Source organism: Passer montanus, unplaced genomic scaffold (genome assembly GCF_014805655.1).
Source record: "Passer montanus isolate IOZ18808 unplaced genomic scaffold, ASM1480565v1 scaffold63, whole genome shotgun sequence".
Taxonomy (NCBI): Eukaryota; Metazoa; Chordata; class Aves; order Passeriformes; family Passeridae; genus Passer; species Passer montanus.
The window spans coordinates 408,633-430,360 of NW_024371371.1; the positions used below are offsets into that span (position 1 = coordinate 408,633).

General features: G+C 45.9%; 1 protein-coding gene across 3 annotated transcripts in view; it reads right to left on the reverse strand.

Moving 5' to 3' along the window:
* BOK (BCL2 family apoptosis regulator BOK) overlaps nucleotides 1-16,338 on the reverse strand; it is a 36,166-nt gene extending 19,828 nt beyond the window's left edge. The window contains exons 1-2 of one of the 3 annotated variants that reach the window (XM_039728047.1): nucleotides 16,172-16,338; nucleotides 4,001-4,361 (exon numbers count right to left, since the gene is read on the reverse strand). In XM_039728047.1, coding sequence (XP_039583981.1) covers nucleotides 4,001-4,223 — 223 coding nt within the window. In that variant the 5' untranslated portion in view covers nucleotides 4,224-4,361; nucleotides 16,172-16,338. Of the gene's footprint in view, nucleotides 1-4,000; nucleotides 4,362-5,226; nucleotides 5,631-16,171 lie in introns of those variants that run through there. The other 2 variants (XM_039728048.1, XM_039728046.1) reach the window with 2 other exon arrangements.
* Between the last annotated feature and the right edge of the window lie 5,390 nt (nucleotides 16,339-21,728).

Sequence of the window (21,728 nt, forward strand, 5' to 3'; positions counted from 1 at the left end):
AAGCTGACACTGACCAGACAGAATCCTTTGCTTGAATGGGAGTTATGCATCATGTATGAGGTGTATGAATATGCAACAGGCTATTGCTTTTAGGGGTTAATCCTCTGTTAACAAGGGTCCTTTTTCAGGCTTATTTTGCCCAGAAAGAGGTACCCGGACTGTCCCTAACTCTTTGTTCTTATTGTCTCATATTGTCCTAATCATCATAATTTTAATTACTCTAATTATATTACTATTTTATAAACATTTTGTTACTGTTAAACTTTTAATTTTTTTTAAACAGTGATTGACGTTTTTCACAGTATAATATAATAAAGTACAATAAAGCAATTGATCAGCTTTCTGCAATGATGGAGTCAATGCTAATTATTCCAGCAGGGACTGCTGCTACGATCCATCTGCACCCTGGGACTCCTAAAGGGAGCAGAGGCAGGCAGTGCCCTGTACCCGTGGTGTGGCTGCAGCACTCCCTTATATAAAAGCTGTTCCCAGGCTGGCTGCCTGCCCTTCCTCCACCACAGGAGACAGGCCTCAGATAAGCAAAGCCATGTCATTTTATTTAGAAGTGAGAAGGAGGCATGTACATCCATGTAAGCTTTTGAGAGATACGCCCTTCCTCAGCACCTCATCAGGCTTGTACAAAAATGCCTCAAGTGCAAGAGAGTGACTCAAGAATGCTGAAGGCTGATGAAAGCCAAGGATCCACCCAGGGCTGCACAACATTAATTAAACAAAGAGACTGCCAGCTATTTTATGCTCACACAGGCACTTGAGAGTCAATCTGGAGTTCTTTCTCCCCTCCAAATGGTTAAAGATGTTCATTTGCATGGCTGGCTGCTCAGCAGCAGGGTACCTGACTTTCACCCCCAGAGTGCTTTCTGCCCAGCTGGGAAATGGCAGGAGGTGTTAGGCCAGCTTGAAGACCAAAACAAAAACCACCAAGGACAAGCAGAGAACCTCGTCCTAAAGGACTGAGCTATGGAGCTTGGGAAACAACAGTAAGCTTTTGTTTTTGTAGCAAAACAAACCATTTTTTTGAGTAGTAGAATTAATAAAGCCCAGTTTCCAAGGGATTTCTCTCTCTGTAGAGGTTCATGGATATTTAATGAAGGTTGTACAGCTGCTCTAGGAGCAGGACACAATGCAAACACCACATGGGGCCAAACCCCTTTGTGCACAGAGAGCCCTTTTTGGCTTAGATTTAGGACACACCATGCTCTTCTCCTGCACAAGGGTGCTCTGGGAAGAGGAAGAGGAATCCCAACAGCTTTACATCCCACTGCAAGACCCAGGTGACTTGGCCCAGCCAGAGGGCAACTGATCGTCCTCAAAATTTCATTTATATGAGAGGTAAAAAGGAAGATGCCACTGCAATCAGGACCTTTTTATAGAGCCATTAGCTACTGATCCTTTATTCATTAATCTGGCACTCAACACAGGCAAAACGCAGAATTCCACAGCTGAGCTCTCCCAGCCCTTTCTGAGTAAGGGATTGTCCCTGTTTGACAGAAGGAGGAAACCTGCCAACACATGGTCAGCCCTGATAAGAGGAAACCTTTCTTGGACTACTCAGCAGCTGTTTTCTCCTCACAGGCAGCACACAGGCTTCCTGGTGAATGTCAGGAAATGGGGATAGCCCTGGTTAGCTGAGAGGGAGGCACAGGAGCCTGGGAGCAGCACTTGGTGGCCTGCCACAGCTCCAACTCCTACCAAGCAGTTCCTGGAGGCCCCAGATGAGATCAGGGTTTGGTTGGAGGCACACATGCCCTGTTCTGCAGCAAGGCACACAGCAGGCAGGAGCATCTGGGCAAGGAAAGCACAGGAAAGCATTCCCATGCTTGGAGAGCCTCCCTGCCCCAGCAGTCCCAGGACCTCTACACTGGTGCTGGTCTCCAGTGCCCTTGCTCTGATGCCCAACTTTGCAATATTTAGAGCAATTTGGGGGCTTCTCCTCCTTTCTCCAGTGATTATGGAGGAGTTAGCAGGGCAGCAGTAGCAGTTTCCATGTGCAGAAGCCCATTGCAGTGGTCAAAGGGCACCTCCCTGGGCCTTGGCCAGAGGAAATACAAGTTCAGATAAACCAGGCCTAGGACAGACACAGCAGGTTGGTCTGGGGTGCCTCATTTGGCTATACCATTAGGTTTTACCATGTCTGACTCATTAATTGCACTAATTAGCCACTAAGCCTCACTGAGCTGATGGAGTCTCCCTCCCTGTGACCTCCAACAGCATTGCCTGAGCCCAGGACTTCTGCTGGCCCACCAGGCAGTTCACCAGAGCCTCTGTGTGCAAGTGGGCTAGGAAATACTCCAATTTCCCATCTCCACAGGCTTCTCAGCACTACCATGAAGGAAAAAACTGGTGCTGCTTGTTGCACTGCTCAGGAAGTGGCTGAGGATCAGCATTCCTGGCAGGTGGCTGGATACCAGCTGGCCTTGTGCTGGTTACAGCAGCAAAGGGGAAAAGAAAGCGATGGGCCATGTGACAAGTGGAGTTTCCAAAGAAACAGGATGGAAACTATTCTTCATCTTAATGAGAAGGACTGCTCACCTTTCTGGTTGCATGGGTACCACATGGTGCTCTCCAAACACATTTGCTCAGAGAAGGCACCAAGTTTCTGGGACTATCAGCCAAATCTTTCCATCTGGACAATCCAGGAGACGCCTTCAGATCTGGTGAGCCACCTGCTTGCCCTTTAACATGTTCCTGGCCACCCACAGAAGGCTGGGTTGAAAGCACATAAATCTCAACCCCCAATGCAGGTGGAGAAGAAAGGGAGTACAAATAGACAGTGAGATTGACAGAAGAAGAAGAAAATTCCCCCAAAGACCAAACAAGCACTGGAAACAAAACCAGAAGTAAAATTAGCATAGAAGAGAAAAGGTGAAAAATAATGATTTTTTTAAAAAAAGTCCTTTAAAACAAACACAGCTGTGCCTTAAAAATAAACTTGGGATAATATCAAACTGGTAGAAAGGGGAGAAAGTGGGAACACCAGCCCTGGTCCTGACTTTGTTAGGCCCAGCTAAAGCTTACTTCACCAGACCTGTTTGAACTCTGATGTAATTAAATCAGATGCAAATGCTGGTGGTAGTTTCCAGCCAGATGTGAACTAATACACCAGCCTGCAGGCAAAGAGGGATGTTGGAAGCAGCTTCCAAGAATAAAGGTGTTGGTTCCCAAATGACAAACAGCTAGACTTGAGCACACAGGATGCTACACAACCCAAAACAAGTGGCCAGGCAACTGTTAACATGTAAAGGGTGCTCCTGGTACAAGCTCTAAAGCATATCTTCATGTCACCAGGCATGACCTTCAAATTGCTCTCCCTGAAGCCCCCAGAGTTGCTGTGCTGTGAAGGTGGCACCAAATGGCAGTGTATGCCAGACAACATCAACCAACTCCTTCCTGCTCCAGCAAAAACCAAGAAAATTCAGGTCTTGCTGATGACTAAGGTAGGAAAAGGAAAATTAAACACACTGTCATTAAAAAGCAGCTTTTTTAAAATCTCCAGCAACATATTTTCTGAGCATCTACTCCCAAATTAAAGCTGGGTGAGCTACTGCTGAAGCCCAAGGCCAGCTGTAGCAGTGCCCTAGAAGATGCCAGATGCATTGTGGCAATCAAGTCACTCACTCTGGGGAAAACACTGCAAGCCCAGTTAAAACACCCAGCTGAGAAAGACTTCTCTAAGTGCTGTGAGAACTGTTACACAGCTGGAGACCTGTGCACACAGAATCAATTTGCTGCTGGGCTTTCTTACACTGCTTTGTGATTTTGAGCTGTCGCAAATCCTCAGAAAAAGGCAACTTTGCAGAAACCCTGTGCTGAGCAGCGCTCCAAGAGACTGAGGAAACTCAGGCAAAGGAGCTGTTTAGGGAAGATCACCAAAAGCAGAGAAGAAACACCTCAGTATCATCACATGAGAAGACTCTTCCAGAAGCCTTATTCTGGTGCAAATCACTCCACCCAAGCTGAGCTCTCCCCACGGCAGACTCACCAAGTCGCAGCAGTATGGTGGACACCTCGGCCAGCTTGCCCCCGGGCACTGGGGCGTTGTACTCGGGTTTGCTCCAGCTGACACCTGCCTGGATCAGCCTTGAGTTTATGTAGTCTCTGCAGAGAGCCTTGGCTTGGGACACAAGCTCTTTGTCAGTGGGAGACCTGTCAAAAACCTCCATCACCTCTGCAGCAAAGACCGAGGAGCGACGCAGCACCTCCATCCCGGACTGCTGAAGCCGCAGCTCTGCGTGCACTGACTGAGGGCTGAGCCAAATCTGGATCAGAATCTGCAGGAGTTGTCCTCAAGGTCTCTCAGAGCTCCCAGCAGCTCTTCTCCACAGGCGAGTTTTTCGTTTTAGCTGGCAAATGAAAGCATCTGTTAGTCCTCTAGCACTGCAAAGATGTAAATCAGAAGCTCAAGAACACGGTTATGCTGAAGTCAGTAGCATCACATTTGCAAAACATTTGTCTAGGTCCACCTTACAGACAGGGGCAAAGTCTTGCATCTTTCAGCCACTGACTATCCCTGGCAGCATGGTCCACAGAAAGGCTGCAGTTTGGAACTCTCGAGGTGTTTCCTCTTTTCCCATTCAGGTTTGGCAGTTCTAGAATCACCCATCAGAGAGACTAGACAGTCAGAGCATGGAAACACTTCATAGAAATTGCAAACAATCTCAGCTTGTTTCAATTAAACTGAAAAAAAAAAAAAAAGAACCCCAAATACCAGTTACAGGAACCTCAACCAGATGTCAACAGACATTCCAGCCCAGTAGGTCACAGATCTTTCTGAAGAAATGGCACTATTGCAAGAACAAGGGTATGGGAGCATTGGAAACGCCTTGTTGGAGACAAGTTTTCTGAGATATATTCTCAGTTTAGGTTTTGGTTGTGCCACGTTTTTTCCCCAAAACAACATGCATAGTACTACTTGAAAACATCTAGCAACAGCAGAGAAAGCAAAACAGAAATGTAGATTTTTGAAAAGGTTTAAGCTGGGAATACCTAAAGGGAAATGCCAAAATTTCTTCAGAGGCACCTGAATTCATCTGCTGATCTGAGTTTTTAACCCAGTGCTGCTTTTGAAGTCAGAGTCAGACCAGTCTTTATTCAGAGGTTAATAAATGCATTTTTTCAGTCTGCAGTTTCAGACACCTACTTACAATGACAATTTTCAAACAAAACACAGCCAGTTATCTCAGTTTGCCCAAGGAAAAATATATTTACCTCTCATGTTGCACTTTTCCCCCCTCAGTGCTTTCTTTTTGGGTTTGGTTTCATGTTTCTTTAGAAGCTCTGCATCACTGGACACCTGGTTTAGGGTTCACAGGACGGAAGGATGTCACCGTTCTCTGCAGAGCGCCAGGCTCCTGTGCTGTGATTTCCCAGGGCTCAGCCAGCGCCTCCTGCCCGCTCCCTGTCAGCACATCCCGGCTCTGCTCCACCGGGATCCTCCTGCTTTTAAGGGATCCAGCGCAGGGGAAAGCTTCTGGCTTTAGCCTTGTAAGGAAGATGAAATAAGCGGGAGGTGGGGTTGCTGCACCGGAGGGAGACGCTCTCTCCTCCCCTTCGGTCTCTCTTAAGGAGGCTCTCGGCTGTTCTGCGCTGGGCTTTCCTCAAGGATTCGGCTTCAGGGGGAGGCTGCGAGCATCATTCCTGGAGCCACGACACAGAAAGTGATGAATGCACTGATGAAACAGGAATAATTCCTGCTGGGTTCCCAGAGCAGCCTCGGCAGAGTTGATGCTGGCCAGTCCTTTTGATAGGTAGCCAAGTGGGGGAATTGTACACGGTCATGTTCAGCCCTGGGTTAGTCCTACATTTCAGTCACTGCCATCATTTTGGTCTGTGTCCCTGCCCATGCAGGGGGCTGAAAAGAGATGATCTGCAAGCTCCCTTCCAACCCAAACCATTCTGTAATGATTTTATGATTAATATAGAGAGACACAACTCAGGGCTAAGGCAGGGCTTGCAACTCCCCCCAAACTGTGAGTAGTCTGGTTAAAAAAAAATGAAGTGGCTTTGCTGATAGGAAATAGTTTATCCAGAATTAAGTGTATTGCAGGAACTTGCCCACTTTATCTCGATGTGTTATGAAAAACATGTCAGTGAGTTCCAATATATTTATAAATTAATTTCAACATCAACCTCTCGTTGCAACATTATCATATTGATGCCACAATGTTCAGCTTTCTTCCATGTGCATGTGTTATAGCATTCCATGTCAATAAACCACGTACAAATGTTGGCTTTTTGTGCTACCATTTGAAACAAAAGAAGTTTTAATAATAGAAGTTTCCTGCAGCCAAGAAATTCTACCAGACCAAACACAAATTCTCCCCAATAATAATTTGTATATTAACAACTGGGTGTTGGGCGTGTTTGAAACACAATTTTTCCTAAAGGAGGTCAGAAGTGAGAAGTAACTGTTGTCATCTTGTTGCCTTTAAGAAAAGACAGAAGCAAGTGCACCTCTCCAAGGTGTTGAGCACATAAATCCCTCCAGTACAACGTGCACCAGTGCTGGTCTTTATCCCTCTAAATCGAGGGATAAAAAGGAACAAATGAACTGCTTGAAAAAAACCATTTTATGTGACTACTGAACATTCTGGCCAGCATCCAGCACACAGCTCAAGCTCAGATTAACACAAAGCATGTTGGCTGCTGTTAACTGGATTGCTGGAACCTGCTTTGCTGTCTTGGAAAAGGGCTGAGGTACCTCACACCCTTCAGCAGCAGATCTTCTTTCTGAGCAGGCTTTTTCAGAGAAAGGAGCAGGGTCAAGGAGGGGTACATGCAGTGATCCAGCACCAGATGTGTTTGCTCCAAGGCTCTCTCAGAAATTTGTTTTTATCCACTAGCCCTACTAAAATTTAAATACAGAAAAAGGCCTGTCCCCCAGAAGCTGAAATCAAGGCTCCAGAGATTCTGTGCTACTGCCTACCCTTAACCCACCTATTCCCTGCACAGTGGGCCTGATAGTGTCTTGGAAAATTGTATTTCTGCCTTTGCCACCTTGATGGCTGAAAAAATTATTTAAAATTATGCCTTAGCTTTCTGCAGCAGCTGACAGCTTGACACAGGGGCCCTATCTAAACTGTTCCTGTTCAGTGGGGCTATGAAATGAGGAGGAATGCTTAAATATCAGTATTGCTTAACTAATGATAATTTTTCCCAGAAATCTGGCAAATATGCAAGTACCACAGTGCTTCCCAGCTCCCTGTGAGTGCCAATCTCGTCCCACATGTGTTCCCTGCCCAACTGTCACAGCATGCAGCACCCCCTCAACTTCCACCCTGCAGCAAAGACACAAAAACTAGAAGCATGAGGGGGTTGTGTACAAAAAAAACTGACTTTGTATTACAAAACCCGCACCCAGTAGTGCATGGTATTCTACCTATATTATTTACACATTTGTATTAAAAATACAGTTTCACGCTGAAAGATGCCTCAATAAGTAAAAACAGATGAAACCACAGCATACCTTGCTCAGCTGACCAGAAAAGAAGAGGCTTTTACAATCCAAGGTGCTCTCAGTGTAATCAGAGCCCTTTTTTCCATAGAATGTTTATGCTTAGAGACTTGATCTATAATGGGAAGACCCCTGTGGCAAAGGAATGACAGGCGACAGTGCAAAAAGCAGTTTTCATCACCCCAAAACACTGTTTCCAGTGTAGCTGTTCCTGGCATGACAGTGCTCCAGCTGGAACAGGCTCCACACCACAGCTCCTGTCTCAGGTGGGGTGACCCAAACAGCTTGGAGCACTCCTTTAGTAAAACCAGGGGACCACAAGGATATATTTTATAAGCATGTCAAGTGGGAACAAACCCTGCAGAAGCCACATCAGAGAGAATACAGACAGAGTTTAATTGTGAACAGCTTCTGCTCAATATTAAGCAGTTCAAGTGAAGAGAACTTGAACTCCCTGAGAAGGAAGTCTCTGGGAAGGCCTTTCAGCAGTTGTAGTTGAAGGAAAATATCCAGTGAATTGTGAGCACACTGCAGAGGGTCTGCATGGCATGGATGCCTGCGAGAGCAAGAGAACAGCCCCAAAGGCCAAGGAGGTCATTCAACATCATGTTCTCACAGCCTGGCTCTGACTGGAGCTCTTGTTGTGTCTCCCCTTGCAGAGCTATCCCAGCCACTTCACACAGCCTACAATTCCAGCAGAAGCTACAACACAGATGCCACGTTATGAACACCTGCAGAGTAAGGACTTGGAGGAGCAGACACTTGCCAAAGACATCCAGTTAATCTTCAGAGAGCCTGGGAACCAACCCAGCCTCTACCTGCTGTAAGAAATGTCCCTTCAGAGACAAGATGCTCTGGCAAAGCTCTGGCGCTGTAGCCAGACCAACTCCTTCTACCAAACCAAGCCTGAACCATGCTCTGCATTGTCTCTCCCACTTTTAATGTACAATCTTATGTGATTTTTGCAGCAATACTTCCAGTCTGTGTTTGTGACGTTATCACTTACCTCTGCAAGCATACTCACAATGTCGGGCTTTGTGCTGCAAAGCTGTACAGGAGGGCAGGAAGGTTGGACAAAACACTTCTTTTTGCATAGAAGTATTTTGCCAGGAAAACAATACATGGAAGCAGCAGCTTAATGGGACCTAAGTAAAATACAGAGGCTTTTTGGACCTTTTTCTTGTTTCTGAAGGCCTTGATTCAAAGCCTCCTCAAAGCCATGCAGTTGAGTCACTTGCTTTATGGGATCGCTTTGGAGGGTCACATACCAGACCAAAGAGTCTGTGTCACAGTCAACTTATTTTCCACAGCCTTTAGACAATTCTCCTTCACCAGGATACAGATTTAGTGACTTAAACACATCCAAACCACTGCTTTGGTTTCTGATGTAGACTAGCACTGATAGCCAAGGCTTTCATCTCTTAACCCACTGCCATGCCCACTGTCACTGCAGACACAACTTCTCTGTTATCCATGTGTTTGACAAAGACAGACCAGAGATATGGTGCACTCCAGAACTGATGTACAAACTGGGTGAAGGAGAAATTGTGGCAGGAATTTAATTTCGGGGTTGAATCATAAATATCTCTACCTATATTCCTGAATGTTATTCTGGTAATGCTGTCTGAGAAGAGTTTAACCCACTGTTGCTGCTCAGGTAGCAGTTAACCAGCTGCTCACTGCAAGACAGCAGCTTCTAGGTACATCTAGGGCTTTGATGAGGCTGCATCATCTGCTTCAGAACCTATTTCAGTAAATATAACTGATTTGTTTGTCTCTTGTCTCCTAATTTGCTTCAAAGTGAAACATTTTACTGAATGGATCAATCATCTCATAGCCACGAAGGCAGCAGACACAAAGAAATAAAAAGTTTTATAGTTGTTCAGCAACAATAGCTTTGTTTGGAAACACAAATATTTACCACCAAAAAGAAAACACCAGATGAGGTCACTGTCCCCAAGAGATCAGACCTCTCTTCCCTTTCAAGCTCGAATCAACAAAGGCAGAGGGCAAACCTTTGTCTCATTCTAGCAACTGACCACCAACAAGGTTTGGGAATCAGCTCCCACTCACACATGGGCTACATGCACGTGGACAGATGAAGACAGGCAGGTCCCTCTGCCTGCCATGATCCTGAAATCAGAGAGCCTGGAGTGGGAGCAGGCCCTTGTGCACTGGTTCAGCAGCATTTGTGAGCTCTGACGCATTTACGCGCGGCTGCAAGACGTGTGCTGGCACACAGACGTGTCCTACATAGGCAAAGGGATTGCTGCATCTGATAAATCTGGGTAGGACTCTGCCCTGTGCACATCTGCATGCCCTAAACGTGCTCCAAGGGATTTAGACTCAGGTTTTGCATATTCAGAATGCAACCTTACTTGTAATGAAAGCCTTGGTGACTTTTGGAATGCCTCTTCAGGCTCTTCAGTCTTAGCCTCTTCTGCTGGGCAGGGCTTTCCAAAACCTGTCTTTTCCAGGTCTCAGACAAGGAGATGAGGCTGATGTCTCAAGTCTGCACAGATCAAACTCGAGTGCATGGTTTCCTCATGCACAGTATTGCACCCTACAGCACCTCCATTAGGATGCAGTTCCACTCTGAGTGCAGCAAAACATTTTTAAACACTTGATACACCTCTAGACTTTGTGGAACTCCACATTGGCAGAAGTTTTCTTCAAGGCTGCACTGGCTGACATGAGTGACCCCTCTTACTCTGGGGAGCAGTATAGGGCTGTTTTCCTCAGCAGCAGGGTCAGCTACAGCAACCTTCATTCATGTCCAGCTGCTCATACCAATTCCTAAATCATCCTTCCAAATTGCACTGTGATAATTTATGGATTGCTGGCACTGTGGACTGGTTCAGGGAGCTGGTTGGGTTTTTTTTTCATCTGGATGTGATAAAACCTTCTATTCAGAGCACATCTGCAGAGATGTATTAGTACAAGCAAGGTAGTTACAAGCAAAAGGAAACAAATTCAGCTTTTCCATCAAGAAAATGCGCAGGAAGCAATTGCACTAGTGTTGATTGTCCGCATAAAAATGCAGCTGTGGTGATCTGGAGCTTCCTAGCCCACTGCAGAAGACAGAGAAATGCTAAGAGAAAGAAATCAACAGATCCTGGTGTGAACTCAGCATGTCTGGGTTTTCCTGCATTTATAAGATGAGAGCTTTTGTGGCTTCTGATGGAAGAGACCTTAACCAGAAGGAGGAGGAAGGAAAAAGGAAAAAAGAGATGGCAACATTCTATTACCTGTTATTAAGGTATGCAAATCTGTCACTTGCAATAGCCAGGACAAAAGCAATTCCCACCTTCAGGCTGAAACATGAGCTTGATCAAGCAGGAGTCCAAAGCAGAGTTAACTTGCTTTTGTTGACCACGAATTTCATTGTCCCCCTTTCCTCACTCCCCTTTGGGCTGGAGTGTTCCCAGGAAAGGCAGCTGGGTGCAGTGGCTGCTCTAAGTGTTTGGGATCAGGTGATCCCACCCCTGCTCAGGGAAGGAGGAAAACCTCACCATCAGCAATCCCTTCTCAGGCTGCCTAGTGCAGTCTGGTTGGAAAAGAACTGCCACAGGTCCTGGACCATCAGTCCAGCAAGAGCCAGGAGGCTCTTGGTGCTCTGCTTCTTGCTCCAGTGTGTCACTTAGCACTGGCATGACAACAGGAAACATCTGGCCAGATGTTTAAAAAAGTACTGCCAAAGGTGCTCGGGATGGACCCACTTTAGTCAAAGTGATTCAAATCAATCTTAATCGCATTTAGGAATCAGCAAGCAGGAAATCTTGTTTTGAAGTCACTAATTTGATCTGTTTCTGAGAGAAGGTGAGTCAGACTCACCTGTTCACTTGTATCTGAACACAGCTCATTGCTAGGGTTTCTCTCTCAGCAAAAAAGGAGAAAAGTGATGTGTATTTAAGCCATTTTACAGCTGATACCAGTCAGAAATTGGAATGTGTCCAGGGTGTTTTGTACTTATGCTATTTTAACTTCCTGTTGCTAGTGTATGCACCCTTGAACATTAAAAAAAAAAGCTATTTAAAATGCAAGGAAAATAGAAATAAAATTATGTCTTTAATAAAGTGCTAAATAAACTGTCAAACATGAAGTTGAAAAGGGTTTTGGAATGCAGAAAAGCACTCAAGACCAAAAAAACCATAACACAACCATTCTTATACAGGTACTGAACTGAGTCAACTGTTGAAATGATTAAGCAGTTGGGAACCAAAAGCCTTCTCTGGGGACAAATTCAAGACTGCTGAGATGTTGCAAGCTCAGATAAAGTCTTTTTTACTGAGCTAATTCAGTTTGTCCTTTGACTATGAGTAACCAGAGAGGTACAGGGGAAAAAATCTACTACATATTAGGCAAGATTAATTACTTTTCATAAAAAGTCTGAAGAACCACTTCAACATAAGCAATGCTACTTGCTTGTATTTTAAAAGTCACTCAAATTTTATGCCATGCTTTCCATCACTTCAGAATTTCAACAAATCCTCACAGCTCTGATAATTTTGTTTTGCAGCAAAGAAAGGGCTTAAATTGGACATGATGATCCTAAGTGTCTTTCCAACCTAAATGATTCTATGAAATATTTACTTACCTACGTGAATAAACTCTAAATAAAAATTTGCACCAATAGATCCCTTTAGCATTCCACAAATTTCACCTGAGCAATGAACTCATTACCTGAACTGGCAATGAGTGCAGTGTCCCACGGGTGATTTTGGGGAGAAACCAGCAATACTCCAGCCAGGTTAAATCTGAAATCTCTCGGCAGCAAGGAGGAGGTTAATAAGTAAAACAGAAATAGGGGAAGTGTTTTCAAAGAATGAAGCAGAAACTCATAAAACTACAGTTCTGGGGAAGAGAGGTATCTCATTCCAGTGACCAGTCTCAGCTGCAGTGTGGAGTTACTTCAGTATTTGCAAGTCAGTGGTTTAAGGGGGAGTAATGTAATGTAATGTAATGTAATGATGCTGTTCAGCATCATTACATGTGGCAAAACCAGTGAAAAATAGCACACAGGCAAATCCCACATGTAAGAACTGCTGCATTGGACAGGAGCAAGCAATGAGAGGAACACTCCCAGGTAGCTTTTCACTGCCACCAAACCCTAAAAGCAGCCAAAACCATCTCCTTCTCTGTGAGGAAGCCAAGCAGCCACTGAGCTGTCTTGTACATTTCCTGCCATGTGTTTGGTGTTAGAGGGACAGTGGTGCCCCTGGTAGAAGCCTCAAAGTAGGGCAGATGAGCAATTTAATAGACAATCTTGATATAAAAGGAGTAGATACTAGTAATGATGAGTTATCAGAGCAAAAGCAGCTGCACACAGACCTGCACAGGGTCTGTGTCTCTCACCAGCTCCCAAAGCACATCTTCACTTAAGGTTCAATTTCTCATGTCCTGGAAACCACAGACCAGTTTTTCTGGACAGAAGCCAAGGCAGGATACAAATTCTTCCTGGCATTAACATACACACAGTATTTTGTTGGGAGAAATATAATCTTTGTGACTTCAGTTGCAGAAGCAGCCGTGAGTTCATCAGGCTCACACTGCAGTGGCCTGGAGTGATTCACACAAATGATGAGTGAACCTTGCAGACCTCAGGGGACAGAGCTGCTGATGGTGGCTTTGGCCCAGACAGCAGAGGCCAAGGAAGTGTTCATTAATGAACAGAAGTTTGATGCTGGCACGAAGTCCCACAACACAAAGAGGCCTAAAAGAGCAGATAGCTTTGCTACCTTGCTTTACAAGGAAACAGAAAGAAAGTTCTTCAGAATCCTAATTCAAGCAACTATTAACTCAACCAGCTAACTGCATCTTCCTGTTTCAAAATGTTTCTGGACAAATGCAGTTGAAGATGTCCCTGCTCTTGCAGGAGGGTTGAACTAGATAACCTTTGAAAGGTCTCATCCAACTTGAACTATTCTATGAACTAAAAGGGAAGTCTTTCATTAATTTCTAGTTTTCCCTTCTACAAGATGTGTTGGGAGTTAATGGGAGCATGGACTCAGTTCAGTTTAGTTCAGTTCTTTCCTCTGAAGTACATGAATCTGAACAATTGGTTTTATTTAGTGTTATATTCTAGTTTAATGGCTTGAAAAAACATGTTCTGGTAAGAAAAAAATGCTGTCAGAAAGGGGAATATCAGCTGTCAAGTCCTCTCTAGGTTTTTGTCCATGAAACCTTGCATGCTGAACTCAGACCCAGGGTTCAGCACTACATTGGTTTTACTTCACTGTGTTTCTCTACACACAACAGAAACCCTGAGTTTCTTTTCCAGGAGTCTCCAAATAGCTTGCACATATTGGTGCTGGCCTCACAAAGCAGCAGCTGAAGCAGTGGAAGCACAGAAGGCATAATGCAATTTTCACAGGGGAAATCTGGAACATACAGGAGTCAGAAGCACCTCAGAATGAGTTAGGAGAGAATTTTGAACTGCAGAGATCTTTGTAAACACACGTGTGACCACACTGTGGTTCTACCAGAATTACAGCTGAGTATTCCTGTTCCTAACTGACACAGGAGTGAAAAAATAGGTGTTTGGCCAATCTGCACAGGCAATAGACAACCAGAACAAGCTCATTTTCTCCAGCGCTTCTGGACAGTACCATCTTTCTCCTTATTTTTCTGGGTGGGTAACTCAGAGGGGATTCAACCACATTTAGAAGCTCCAGTTTAAAAGCAAGTCTGACCTACTGAAGCACAATGCCACGCTGTCAGTTCCAGAACAGTTTTTCCTCTCTTTCAAGGAGCCTGTAAAACAATTTTCATAGGTATTATGCAGTACCAGACAGGAGTTACCTCTGAAGTACTCAGTGAGTGCCAGGTCCATTACCCAGATAAGCCATGTGCCAGCAGCTATCCCTTACAGCTCTGTTAAACAGGGCTCTCCCCACTCACCTGCACACAGCTTCCAGGGCAGCCAGAAGAAACAAGCAGCAAAGCAAAAACCCCTCCAGAATTACATTAGCCACATCCATTCCTGTCTCTGCACAGCACAGAGACCTGCAAGAACCCAGAATTCAGTTCAATCCTCTTGAACTGCCTGCTACCACTACCCAGAAACATGGCTTGGAAAAACAAGCATTCCATGCTCTGGGCTTGGAGGAACCATCATTTAATTTAGGGATTAGTTGTTGTGGGAAGCAAAGGGTTGCTGAGCCAACAGTGTCAGCTGCACTCTGAGCTTTACAGCTGCAAGCATCACTCTTGGTTATTCCACTCTGCCAGGAAGATTGAGAGATAAAGCTCTTTTCTTTGCTCAACACTCAAGACAGCCTTAAGAGCCACACTATCAGCAGAAAATCAGCCCTGTGCAGCCAATATTGCAAGATTTGTAGTGATACAGTCTGAAAGCAGGAAGGAGACTGATGTAGTTTTAACAGCCTGCTGCAGTCTCCATACAAGCACAGATCTGAAGAGCCATCAGCAGAGCCAGTGGATTTCCACAGTTCCAGCTCAGACTGATCTGTCTTGCATGGATGTCTTTGAATTCTCCCTGGCTTTCCTACAGTGAGCACCATTTAAGGCCTGGAGCAGGACATTACAGCCAAAACAAAACAATCACTTAATACTTATCAATAGCTGTGATGCACCCAAATAGAGCAGAACTAATGTCCTATGCCTTACACCAAAGGAAGGAGCAATTTAGATTCAGAGTGATCTCTGCTCCTTTGTTGAATTCAGGTGAGGTACTGCTGCACTTCAAAGTCTTCACCAAAAATAAAGGTGTCTATGGAGAACATCCCCACTTAAAACTGTCTATGTAGCTTGCAAGCTCAGGCAGAGACTGTTCTGGCATGAGCTTGGCTAGCATCTGCTCTAGAGAAGCTCAGGGGCCAAGTCCAGACAAAAACTATAATCCACAGCAAAGAGTAAAACTGCCAATGAGTCCAGCTCTTGCTTTTTTCTGTACAAATGCATTCTTTCCTAGGGCTTGAAGGCTCCACTTTGCATTGGGAAAAACCATATGCCCTGGAAACAGGACAGACTCAAAAGGATCCTCTTGTCAAGAAGATAAGTTGCCTTCTGTTCCTATAGCACTAGTGTTTAACTGAATAATGCAGCAACAGTGCTCTTCCACATCACTGCTCTCCACAATACCACTCCAGTCACAAACCACTCCAGCCTCTTGGTATCCAAAAGGAGCCAGAAATAGCTCCTCTCCAAACAAGCACTGCAGCACCAAGAGAGCTGTTCTTGCAGCACATTTTACAGGGAAGTTTGACCCCCATCCATCCTGCTAAGTAATTCTACCTTTAGGGAGAGCACTTAACACCCAGCTCTCAGGCTAACCACTCTGCTCCACAGCTCTGTTTATGCTAGGAAAGTGCTACCACTTCTCAGGGCTCTTCAGGCTCAAGGTGCCTAAGCTGCTGCTGCAAATAACTGTAGAGTCATAGAATGGCTTGGGTTGGAAGGGATCTCAAAAGTCATCTCGTTCCAACTCCCCTGCCATGTCCCTTAGTGGCTCCAAAGCTAAAGTGCCAGATCTAATATCAGCCAGTCACTCATCTCCCTGCACAGTTATTGTCACCCTCCATGATACACTCCACTCCCTGCTGGCTTACCCTCACCGTGCTGAATTTTTTATGTGATACCCAGGGCAGATGGAAGAAACAGAATCAGACTCGGCCCTACTCACACAACAGGAAAGCTCAGAGTCCCAGGACAGAGATCCAGGCACAGATCAGCACCCACCCTGCTGCTCCATCCTTTGGAAGGGAGATGCCGGCTCCGGGGCTGGATGAACATCTCGGAGCTCCTGGCTTCGACCTGCACGACCCTCGCAGGAAAGGGATGAGCAGTGACAGAGCAGAGGGATCTGGCAGGAGCAGGGCAGCCTTTGCTGCCAGGGACCGAGCGGGGCTGCCGGGTGCTGCAAGGAGCCGGGGCTGCAGGGCGCTGTTGCCACCTGCTGGCACCAGCACAGAGCAAACCAGGCTGGCTTCCCAACCCTCCTCCGTGCCCCAGAGCCATCAGGGCCCCTGACAGCACGGTGAGGGCGCTGGGAGGGCTCTGCAGGCCTGCCGCACCTGTGGGGTAAAACAAATGGGCAGGAGATCTTTCTCCCTTTTTAACTCTGCAACCTAAAAAATAGATAACTTTCTATTCACAACATGGGGAAGGGGGGAAGAGGGTGGAAAGGGTGAGCTGAGCAGCCCCAGGACCCAGCAGCAGGACCGTGCCCTCATCTCACACCCAGAGCAGCTGCCCCACGCCCCAGGGATGTTTCACAGCATCATACTACACTGCTGTGCCCAGCTCTCCCAAGGACACCTGCACAGCCTCTCCGACAGCAGCGTCCTGACAAGTTTCTCAAGAGGGACAGAACAATGCAAATCCGGGTATTTTGAGTATTTCACACAGAAAAATCTATCAGTGCTTGAACCAACCACGAATTCAGAGCAGGTAGGATGTAGAGCACTAGCTCTTGAGGTAATTTTCTCTTGTTTTAAAAAGCTGGAGCAAGCCTGCAGTGGCACTAGACACTGACCACTGGCTACTGACCAGCATCCTTTGCTTTTATCAGCACAGGGGCTGCAGACCAACCTTCCCTGAGAGGAACACATACAAAGGGGGGCAGTGGAGCTGGGGAAGGGTTTGGAGCACAAGTCTGATGAGGAGAAGCTGAAGGAACTGGTGAGGGCTCAGCCTGCAAACGAGCTCAAGGGCAACCTTCTCCCTCTCTACAACTGCCTGACAGGAGGATGGAGCCAGGTGGGGATTGGGCTCCCAGGGAACAAGGGACAGGACAAGAGGAAACGCCTCAAGCTGGGCCAGGAGAGGTTTAGATTGGGTATTTAGGAAAAATTTCTTCCCCAAAAGAGTGGCCAGGCTCTGTCAGAAGCTGCCCAGAGTAGTGGTGAACTCCCCATTCTGGAGGGAGTGTAGATGTGGCACTTGGGGACACAGGCTGATGCTGGGGAACAGTTGGACCTGATGGTCTGAGAGGGCTTTTCCAGCCTATAGGATTCCATTATTCTGTGTCTTACCACACATTTTCACACCCACCCAACCCCTCGCCCCTTTTCTGTCTGACCCAAGCAGGTCTGCAACAACTGGGAATACAGTATAAGAAAAATTTCTTCCCCAAAAGAGTGGCCAGGCTCTGTCAGAAGCTGCCCAGAGTAGTGGTGAACTCCCCATTCTGGAGGGAGTGTAGATGTGGCACTTGGGGACACAGGCTGATGCTGGGGAACAGTTGGACCTGATGGTCTGAGAGGGCTTTTCCAGCCTATAGGATTCCATTATTCTGTGTCTTACCACACATTTTCATACCCACCCAACCCCTCGCCCCTTTTCTGTCTGACCCAAGCAGGTCTGCAACAACTGGGAATACAATAATACAACTGCAGCATTTTACCTTCCAGAGGGAAGGCAGCTCTGAGGTATCCTGCTGAAAAGCTCCTTGTTCTCCAAAGGATAGACAGAGGGTAGGGAGCATCAGGAGAGAAGGCTACAGGTCCTCTGGTGATTCCCTACACACCCCATAGCGAAAAGGAAAAGCTGACTTACTTTAGTGGGTCATTTAAGAACATGTCAGTCAAAGTAACTATTGTAACTTCTTGTACACTCTTCTCTGGACTTCACAGAAACAGAGCAAGGTGTGTCAGCTCACTGGGCCGAAGCTGTAAATACATGGGTCAATATTTCTCTTTTATGTGAGAATTATAAGCGTTATCTCAAGCAATATTTGTTCCACACTGTCAGTAAAAAAATCAATTTTTAAAAATAATTGCCTTTTTATAGAGAGAATATTTAGCAATTTTGACTAACACATCTCTGATAAAGGCTCCAGTTCTGTGGACAGGAAAAAGCAGACTCCATGGGACACACAAAACCCACCACAGGAATGGGGGCTGCAGCACAGCTTGCTTGTATGTAGCTTTCATAATTGATGTGGGGTTTAGGGGCTGGGTGTTGTGCAGAAGACTTATTTAAATACTACATTTTTATGTCACCAGCTTTTAACCAAGTTTTTTTTTATTATTCAGGAGGTTAATCCCTTTGCTTTAACAAAAGAAAATAGGAAAGGGAGAAGAAAAAAATTAACAATCTTGAAAAATCGTACAATAGAGAAGACATAACTTCTAAAAAGCAGTAAGAAACCCTAGCAATAGAAGAAACCCCATACCAGAGATGCCTTTGTTTTTCATCCTGATTTCCCCACAGCATCAAGGCTAAGGCAGCCACTCAACACACACAGCAAATATGTGAGCTTACAGGTACAGGTATTTGATTTGTCCCTACTCACAGCTCTTGACCAATTTTAAAAAGCATGGGAAGAGGAGTAGGAACACCGAAAGCATGAAAATCCTAAAATTTTGTGAAGAAAAAGGTAAGGACAGGTAAGAACTTACTCATACTTGCCATGAAGGCAAAGGCTAACCAGCAGCACCAGAATTAGCACAGAAGGGACAGCAGCAAGGCTGGCTCAGCTCTGAGAGCCACCTGCTCCACCAACAACGTCAGCACCCAGGGACATCATCCCCACCTGCTCCAGAAACAAGGTCATCCCCCACACCACCCCAAGAGACCCAGCAGGAGCTTACTCTGACAGCCAGAAGCAGGAGACAACACAGTTCTGCCCAAAGTTCCCTTTCCCACAGCCCTGTTTCCCAAGGCCAGGTGAAAGCTGTAACCCTGAACACTCAGCAGCTGAAGCCTTGGGAACTCCAGCACACCATTAATTCTCTGGTGCTTTCCTCGAGCTGAAATACCTCCTCTCCTGCTCTTGCTTAGCTGGCTTTTTCCAAACACAGTTCTCCTGGAGCCAGGGACTGGGTTTCTTTCAGTGGAGATAGATGCACAGGTAATTTTTGACATAAAAATTATATCTATACACAACTACAACTTGTAGTATGATTGTTCTATAGTCACAATTGTTAAAGATAAAATAAATTTTTTAAAAAAGGGGAGAGAACGAGCCTGCTAGGAATACAGCACTGACTGAAAACCAGGGAGCAAGATTTTGTCTCCAGTTAATATATTATGGAAATCAAATGGAGGTGATGATGGATGCAAACATGCCATGGACAACCCTGGAGAAGTCAGGCACACCTGCTTCCCCAGGGTCAGCACTTGTTTCTGCATTCTTCTGAGCACATCAATAATCTTCTCCCTTCAAACAGGCCCAGGAACAGCTGCCTGACAACAGAGCAATCACCTCCAGGCCCTGTACCCCAGCTTGTCCCAGCCAGTGTCCAAAGTGAGCAGCTACTGAGCCATGAATGGTTTCCTCCAGGTGGTGGCCAGACCAAAATCCTGCACACAATCTCTCCTGCCCTGTCCATGGAGCAACAGGCTTTGAAGCAGATGAGGAAAAACACCAGCCCACATTTGAACCCCTCTGTGTCCTGTGCTCCTGAGGGCAGCTTTAGCAATTTCAGAAGGAATTGCCATGCTAACCCCACATGACAATCAGCCTTATGAAAGCCTTGTCCTGAACTGACAAAACAAATTAATTGCTGCTCCTGTGTGTATGTCCAGACTTAATAACACAGTAATTAATGTAAGACTTCTGCCCTTCGGCCTCATGCCAACAGTGGCTGAATTAATGACTGTCCACGTGACAAGAGGGGGAGAGCTGAGGCATTGGGGTCAAATTAAATAACATACACAGGGGTCAGACAGAGAACAGTGCACCCCTTGGCCCTTGCTGCAGTGGAACCAGAGCAGAACTTCACCCTCCTTCCCTGCCTGCTTCACATGAAGCTTTGGTTTCTGTCTGTTCCTACATCTCCTAAGTAAAGGTGCCACGCTGGAATAGTGAAGATGTCGTGTTGGAATAAGGCTGTTTTTGAGACAAAATGTTCTGATTTTGTGGGGCTAGAAGGCTGGTCCTGCAGGTATAAACTCACAGCTCCAGCAACCCAAGGACCCTACAGGCAAGAGCTTTGTGCAAACCTCCCAGTGAGGCTCAGCTGATTTAAATACAAAACCAGAATCTCACTGCAGGAGTTTTTGATCCCTGTACTCCATCTATTGGATGTTTCCACTCAGGTACCTCAGAGTGCTGGCTGATGTGATCAGGGGCAGAGAAACAAAGAGAAGGGAGACGGGTGGGGGAGGCACTGCAGAAGGGAATAAGAGGAATGTGGGGGAGCTGCTGGCTGCTGCCAGCCCCATCTGTGCGTGCAGTGACAGCTCCAGCTGTGAAAAACGCCAACCACTTCTTTTTAGAATTTTAAAAGTAATAAAATGGTTATTAAAATAGTAATATAATTAGAGTAATAAAAATTTGAACAACTGGGATTTAGGACAATAGGAGACAATAAGAACAAAGAGTTAGAGACAGTCTGGGTAACCTCTTTGTGAGCAAAATAAGCCCAAAAAAGGACACTCTGTTAACAGAAGATTAACCCTCAAAAGCAACAGCCTGTTGCATATTCATACACCTCATACATGGTGCATAACTCCCATTCAAATAAAGGATGCTGTGTGGTCAGTGTCAACTTCTTCCTCTGAATCCTGATGGCATCTTCAGGGCTGAGAAAGGCAGTCTGTGTGGTCAGTATCAACTTCTTCCTCTGAATCCTGATGGCATCTTCAGGGCTGAGAAAGGCAGGAAAAAGTTTGTTTCTTCTGATAAGTCAGCAATATTTTTTTTTCTGAAAGATTTAGGTGTCCCTGTGGCTGCGATCTCAGTGGGAGTACCTCATTCCTCTCTTTAAAAAAAAAAAAGAATCTTGCATAGCATAGTTTCTATTTTAACATTGTGTTATAACCTAAAACTATATTTAACACACTACTTAAGAAAATGAACACAGCATAACTTTCTAACATAACACATATAATATTCATTTTAATATTTGCAAAAAGCCAATTATAAAATACGCATTTTTCACACCAGGGTTGCTCCTCTTGCTACAGCTCACCTGTGCTTCAGAGCAGCACCAGCTCCCATTAGGAGCAGCCGGTTGTGATGAAGGCTTTGTGTGTCAGAGCCATGGAAAACCTGTGCCGGGGTTGTTCAATGCAGGACCAGCGTTAAAGCTGCCTGGCAAGAGGATAAGAAAATGGTTTGGGTTTTTTGGTGTTTTTTTTCCTTTCTTAGGAAAACGTGAATCAGTCCCTGACATTACAGCACGCGAAGGAAAGCCCGGTCCCGCAGAGAACGAGGCCGTGAGGGAGCTCCCGTCCCCCGGCCTCTCCTCCCGCCCTGCCGGCTCCGCCGGGGCCTGGCGTGCCGGGCGGGGAGCGGACGGCCCCTCACCCTCAGGAGAGCTGCGGGCGGGCCTGTCCGCGTCACCGG